Source organism: Montipora foliosa, chromosome 6 (assembly GCF_036669935.1).
Source record: "Montipora foliosa isolate CH-2021 chromosome 6, ASM3666993v2, whole genome shotgun sequence".
Taxonomy (NCBI): domain Eukaryota; kingdom Metazoa; phylum Cnidaria; class Anthozoa; order Scleractinia; family Acroporidae; genus Montipora; species Montipora foliosa.
This window is the reverse complement of record NC_090874.1, coordinates 51539655-51547073: the sequence shown is the minus strand read 5'-3', so window position 1 is coordinate 51547073 and position 7419 is coordinate 51539655. Positions and strand designations below refer to the sequence as shown.

The 7419-nt window shown below is 41.6% G+C and overlaps 1 protein-coding gene across 3 annotated transcripts; it reads left to right on the top strand.

Annotated features, from left to right (window-relative positions):
• The first annotated feature begins 1369 nt into the window (after nt 1-1369).
• LOC138007686 (fibulin-2-like) lies at nt 1370-7203 on the top strand. 3 transcript variants are annotated; one of them, XM_068854737.1, is made up of 5 exons: nt 1370-1661; nt 1999-2151; nt 3230-4462; nt 4955-5203; nt 5926-7203. In XM_068854737.1, the coding sequence occupies exons 1-5, from the start codon at nt 1499-1501 to the stop codon at nt 6021-6023; spliced, it is 1896 nt and encodes a 631-aa protein (XP_068710838.1). In that variant the 5' UTR covers nt 1370-1498; the 3' UTR covers nt 6024-7203. The 3 variants fall into 3 exon arrangements, with proteins under 3 accessions (XP_068710838.1, XP_068710840.1, XP_068710839.1); XM_068854739.1 differs by having other exon boundaries at nt 1372-1439; XM_068854738.1 differs by lacking the exon at nt 1999-2151 and having other exon boundaries at nt 1388-1661.
• Nucleotides 7204-7419: the final 216 nt, after the last annotated feature.

Sequence of the window (7419 nt, the reverse complement as noted above, 5' to 3'; positions counted from 1 at the left end):
GGTCATTCCGGAATTGCGCATGGAACTGGGGCAGGTTTTGACACTATCACATGAAAGATAACATTGAGATTGGTCATCTGTCCAAGTTTGATGCTTTTAGGTCGAACAGATACCAAGTTACGGACCTTAAAACATTGTTAAAATCCATACAAAAGTCTTTAATCTTGGAGCTGCGTCCCCCAAAACCATGTAAACTCTTAAACTTTTTTTACGACTTCTGTAATGTTCATAAAAATAGGCAAACAAAATGATTTTCATCTCACCTACTTCCAAATAGTTGGTCCATGACTGAATTTTCCAGTTGTCCCAAATCTAATAAAATTTTTAAAGGGTTTATCATGCTTTTGGGGGCCTCAGCATCAAATTAGAGACGTTTGTATGGATTTTGAACAATGTTCTAAAGTCCTTAACTTGGGGGAGAGAAAAACGACCGCCGGAAATACGTCTGAGTTCGCAGGTTAAATGTATCTGGCCAATAGACTAACTGAAACATTCTCACGTATAACGGAAGCCAGGACAACGCGAAGACTATAACAACGGTTACCAACATTTAAAAAGACCTTTCTGTTGGTCGTTTTGTCTTTATTCTCTTGGTTTGCATTTAGCCCTTACCCCGGCGTCCGTCTTTGCCACATTTTAAACATTATGCGATAGTTACGCGCTTAGGTGATCACCTCAAATGCAACCATTCAGCCCAGACAATTTTTATTACTGAAAAATCACTCATGTAATTATACTAAATCGCTTTATTTCCTCTATAACGATACAACTCTCTTTGTGTCCATCCGAAAAGCCCTGTCAGTTGCGGTCTCGACTTGTCCGTCCCATGGTGCGGAAGAGTTTGTCAATTTTTCATTTTTATTTGATCATCGACAGAGGAAAATTGGAAATTGATCGGATATTTGCTGCATGGATCATTTCCTCCATCTTGAAACCCCCTTCCTTGAAAAATCAAAGAATTAGACCCCGATTGGAAAGGTCCTGAAAAAGAATAATTTCAAATCGATTGGCTGCTATTCAATTCTTCCTTCTTCCTTTGCAAATAAAAATTAAAGATTTGTATTGTCATTTTTAATTTTCATTCAATAAGAAACCATGATTTTCATGTTTGTGTTTGTTGGAATTTTACTCTCAACGTTCCTTGGTAAAAACAAATGAAACATTAAAAATACAAAATCCATTTTTTCATTTTCCATTTTTCATGGAAATTAAATGGACGGAAGACCCACGGACCCTAGGCTTGAGTTGACAAAGCAGCAGATAATTCAACCAAGAAAGAAAAAGAGAGAGCCTGAGTTCAAAGTTGTAGTTGTTTTTATAATGACGTAACAACTATTTTTAAGTGCAGGGATTTTTCCCAAAGTTTCCGGAAAGTAGTTGACGGCAGACGCTTTTATGAAAGTAGCAGCGTGAGCAAAAATCGGAGAGTTAAAACCTACGTTAGTAAGAGCTTTTGCGATTTGCGATTTCTCCTAGTACTATTTTACAAAAATACATCATGAACGCAAGAAAGAGGAACGAAACAAAGAAGTCACCCTTCTCATCCAACCTCGAAGTGTTGTTGGCTGTATTAGCTGTGGTGGTAATTATTGTTTTAGCGGTCTGCTTTTTTTTCTTTATGACACCACAGTGTATAATACGTAGATCAACTATTTCAAATGGTGAGTGACAAAATAGCTTAGTAGTATCTTAGATAAAATTCAGACTCTCATTGAAGCGAAATTAAGAATACACACCACTTCCGACACTGATGCTTCGCTCAGCATTTTCAGTTTGCTTGTTATCTGTATGATCATGCAGCTCAGCCATGGCCCATTTACCCCTAATTTCACATTCATTTGCTTTTCAAGAAAACGCCTGGTTCGGGAAATTACATTTAAATTCAAAACGGGCTCGATATCATGGGCTGGCCGGGCCTGTTTCCGGTTTTATTAAATATTACGGCTTTGTACACAATAAAGTGAATAACATACTTATTTTCTTAACCTTCCATAAAAGATGAACCAACGGACAAGAGAGGCAAAGTTTACCTCGTTGACTGTGTGAATGAAACTCTGTGTGACGACAATGCCGTTTGTACAGCCATCGGCCGGAATCATTATACCTGTCTTTGTAACAGTGGCTTTCAAGGAAATGGCCTTGTTTGTTACGGTATGGAAACTCGTTTAAGACCCCGCTGAAGTCCTGAATGTTTTCAGACTTCTCTACGAAATTGCTAAAATTGCGTTCATAACTGCGAGGATCATAGTTTCATTCAATTTCCTATCTGCAGTTCAATATATTCATGTATCATTTCATTCGTTGGTATGGAAACTGTTTCCTAACCATGTCACGCTTTTGAATCAATCACCAGTGAGCTGCTGAGACGGGAGTTGATCTATTCCTCGGTCAGTGCTCTGACTCTGTAATGTCATGAAACAATTCTTCAAAACGAACGCTTTGGAATTCATCGTTTCGGGCAAAACGTTCCAAAAAACCGAAACACTAAACTTGCAATTTTCGTTTCATGGCGTCCGGGAAGCCATGCATGGCCTGCCTAGAAAAGGTTTTGCTTAGAGAGAGCATTTCATGGGTTTCGTAGCAAAGAACAGCTGAGGCCAAAGAACAGGATTTCAATATTTTGAATAATGGGACAAGATAAAAAACTTGAGAAAATTGGGGAGAAGGAGAGAACGCAACGCTTGTGAGTCGCACCTCGATTTATTAGCTGCCACTTCGTTTAATTCGTCTCCAGGCAAAACGGAAAATCCGTTTATCGGGCTTTCTTTTCTCCTAAACCCTACAGAAATGCTCAGTGGGCAGGTTTCTAGGTCAACGTTCTCGCGTTTCAAGGGTTCTACTAGGGACCTTCATATTTCACTGCCCATTTACAACCCTATTGTGTCCCAGTCTGCGCTACTCATGCTTCGCTCTTCTCACCAGCTTATCCGAATGTGCACACGTTGATGATGCCTTCTGAGAGGAAGCGAAACAAAGTGTAAATAATGTATTCCCATATAAGCGGAAAATTCTTATATAAGTGGGTAGTAGTGCGAATTTGACCTCTTCAATACTGAATAAAAACCCTTTTTGTAGAACCTGGTTCTAAAAGGGAAGAATTCATTGTGTATGTATATGTAATCCCATATTTCATCTTTACGTTTTGCTATAAAACAAAATTTTACTTGACTAGACTAAAATTGTTTATGCTTGTCAATAATTATTAATAGTAAGGTAAATTTTGTTTTAGATCTAAATGAGTGTCTCTCAGAAGAAATGAATGTTTGCCCTTCCAACGCTGTATGTATTAATACCATTGGTTCTTACAACTGCAGTTGTTTTCCGGGCTACAAGGGAAATGGACGAGGTTGCGAAGACATTGATGAATGCAGTCTTAGGATCCATAATTGCAGTGAAAATGCAACCTGCAATAACACTATAGGCTCGTTCAACTGCAACTGCCTGAAAGGATTTCAGGGCGATGGTGAAATATGCACCGATATCGATGAATGCAAAGATAACTCTCACAACTGCAGTCAGCATGCTTACTGCAACAATGTCATAGGTGCCCATGAGTGTACATGTTTTTCTGGTTTCCAAGGGGATGGGAGGACATGCGAAGACATTGACGAATGCAAAGCCAAAACCCATCAGTGCAGTAAACATGCATTTTGCAGCAACATTAATGGCGCATACAATTGCACCTGTCTTAATGGATTCAAAGGAGACGGATCGGTATGCAAAGATGTGAATGAATGCAACGAGGGAATACACAATTGCAGTGAGCATGCCATCTGTACAAATACCGTCGGATCGCATAATTGCACTTGCAATCGCAGATTTCAAGGAGACGGCTGGGTATGCATGGATGTTGACGAGTGCAAGGAAGGAATCCACAACTGCAGTGGGTATGCCTACTGCACAAATAGAATTGGTGCTTATAACTGTACATGCCACGGTGGTTTTCAAGGAAACGGGTGGACTTGCACGGATGTGGACGAATGCAAGAAAGGAACCCACAGTTGCAATAAGCATGCTACTTGTACAAATACCGTCGGGTCTCATAACTGCACCTGCAATCATGGTTTTCATGGAGATGGCAGGGTATGTAAAGATGTTGACGAGTGCAAGGTGGGCATCCATGGCTGTAGTCAGTTTGCTGAATGCAAAAACGTTATCGGATTCTATCATTGCAAATGCCGCCATGGTTTCCAAGGCAGTGGGTGGACTTGCAAAGATGTGGAGGAATGCAAGTTGGGAATCCATAATTGCAATTGTCATGCATCCTGCACAAATAGCGTTGGTGGATTCAGTTGCACGTGTCGCAAGGGATTTGAAGGCAATGGGTGGTCGTGCACTGATGTTAACGAGTGCCAGAGAGGCACTCACGGCTGTCACGCCTATGCAACCTGCCATAACTCTCAAGGCTCGCATAGTTGCACTTGCGACACGGGATACAGCGGAGATGGAAAAACTTGCAATGGTAAGTGCAAGGGAAGGGATGCTGTTTCAAAAATAACTTCAGTTCGGCAAAAGGGACGAGGAACCTGCCTGTCCTTATTGCTACTTTCATTCAACTATGATTTCCTCCAAGTTCGATCAATAGTTGCTGAATCAAAACGCACAAGATTGGGCCAAAGGGCCACACTGCTTAATGTTATTAGTGGATTTTACTGTTATCGCCATGAATACTGGCGTTAAAAATGATTAAAAGCGTTAAAAGGGTTGATTGGCATGTGAATCGAAGGAGTAATTAAGAAAGATCCCTCAAGCATCGATCGTGTTGCAGCAGAGTCATTTCGACGACCCTTTGGTCAGGCGATTCTTGTCTACGCTTGAATTATTCCTTCGTATTTCAAAATGCAATTCAAATAAATCCAGGCTTGAACTGGGCAATATCTAGATAACTCTTGCCATCGGAGAGAATTCCTGTGTACTACTCACAAAGTTGATTTTTACGATTTCTTTTTGTCAGATATCGACGAGTGTCTAGATGGGACTGACAGGTGCAGTTCACATTCGCGCTGTGTGAACAGTCCTGGCTCGTATGACTGCCACTGGTGCGGTCGCGGTTTCCGAGGCAATGGGATGCGTTGTGTTGATTATGATGAATGCGAAGAGGACGTTCACGATTGCCACAAGAAAGCCACGTGCATAAACACGTTGGGCTCGTATCGTTGTAGTTGTTACAAAGGATACAATGGAAATGGTAAAGTGTGCAAAGGTGAGTGGGCTCCACCTCCGGTTACAGGGTAAAGTTATCAAAATGAGCAGTACTAGAAAAATACAAGTGATAACTCGCGAATTAAAGTCGTTGTTTAGTTGATCAGTACGAGGCTTCATAGCTGGAGCTGAAATCAACAGTGGTTCAGCTTAACGTCCAACATCTCAACCTCCCTTTACAACTTTCATCTGATCTATGTAGCCATAGCTGTAAAGACCCTCAAAACGAGCACTGTCAGTGGGAGGGGTCTTAAGTCGTTTGCTCCTATTGACCAGTGGCAGTCGGAAAGCCGACGAAACTACCGACGTCAAGTGACTATGCATTTGCGAGCATAAGTCCGGACGACGACGACGACATCCCAGCAGACGTCATCTGAAAATATAACTCAGCATCGATGGAATCATTTCGCGATTGGGAGAAGTCGTCGTGTGTACCAATATTACAGGAATAAAATTAGTCTGAACGGCGCAGTCGTTAGAAGGGAAAATTGAAGATCTATTGTCGTGTGCTCAAGTCCTCCACATAACCTCAAATTTGCTCATTTAACGTCGTTGTCAAGATAAAAACGGCGTAGAGATTTGCGAAAATATAAACCGTGCGTGCAGAGCAAACCTATTGCTTTGTGGTGTTGCCGTAACGTCCTGTGGCAAGTCAAGAAACTGATCATACTGAAGATTGGTTGGTTTCCATATAACTAATCCACCGTTTATTTTTTCCCACAGCCTCTGCAGCGAGTGGTCTGCTACCCGCTCGTGAAGTTGATCTTTTACTGTTGTCGTGGGTGATCATACGTACTTGTATCGGATGGCCTTCGCAATGACAATACGAACATCTCCATCGCTCATCAATGACCATAACAGAGCGTGACATCAGCAGAAAATCAGCAGAAAACTAGCATTCATGCAATTAATTAAGCTGAAGACACTGAGTAGGTGGTTTTCACGCTACATAGCCGCCATGTTGGTTGGTTAGTTCCTTTTGTTCGTACTCCAACAATTACACCATTGTCATCTGGGTCTCCGCTAGAGACTGGTTACTAACCATCTATTATGTTTTTAATTAGCTCGTGAAAGGAAAACAGGATCAATCTCGTTCCCAGAGCCTCCGTTACCCCGGTCTACCGGAACGCCGTGGGACCGGAGTGTCGCGCGGGAGGCTGTCTCTCTTTTCCAACCGCTGATCAAGGGAACGAGGATTCGGGTAACGAGATTGAAAACAAGCTATAATATTTTTCTTTTTTTCCGAGTCTGCTCGTGTCGTAACAAAAAGGCATTATTTCATTTATTCAACGGGATTCAAACTTACCATCTCACATAATGTTATTGCGAATTCGCCACCACTGGACCTTTTAGTCTCGGGCAGTGTCACCTTGCACACGCTCTCATGAGTGTCCTAGAGCACAGAAGTAGAGTATGCCAACTAGTAATCATGCTTATGTGACAAAGAAAAAAGGAAATAAACGTCATTTCAACATTCTACATCTTCCTACAGCAACAGACGTCCAGTCAAACACAATTATCTGGATAATTCCTCTAGGCTGATAGCTAAGAAAAGAGCAATTCATGTGTGAAGTCAGAGCAAAAAACGTACACCGGTGCCAATGTGTAATCCATTGATTGGCTAGCAACTCAGAGAAAGCAGATTACAAATAAACTGAGAAATATTTAGCATTGCGTTTATTTAATTTGCAACGGCAATCGGCAAGAGTCAGGCTGCTAACCTTGAGATGCAACTACGAGAGTTTTCTTCTTTTAAGTTGTCTCGAAGAAGAACTGAGCTAAAATCAAAGAAGGGTCCTTGCTACTTCTGACAAACACAAATTTGAATCTGACGTTTGCCATTTGCTGCAAACGATGCGAATGTTACACTTCTTTAATTTATATTTTCTTTTAAATGGTGGACGCATGTTTTTTGCAACATAAACCTCAAATCCAATGACGACAAAATATTTAACTATTTAGTCCCCCCCCCCCCCCTCCAGGGGGAAAAAGGAAAATATATCTCGATCGCACTAGGCGATCGCAATAGGCGAAATGATCCTGATCTTTCTGGAAACTAGGCACGCGTAGTCGTATCGGGTAAATTTTTTCAGCAGTCACCAGGGCCGCAGCGTGGTATGGGGGTAATCTTGATACATGCTTCGACCATGTTTGCCACGTCAGCCACGTGGTCTGCCCCAAGAAACGGAAGCATGGCGTTGGATAATTTACCATACG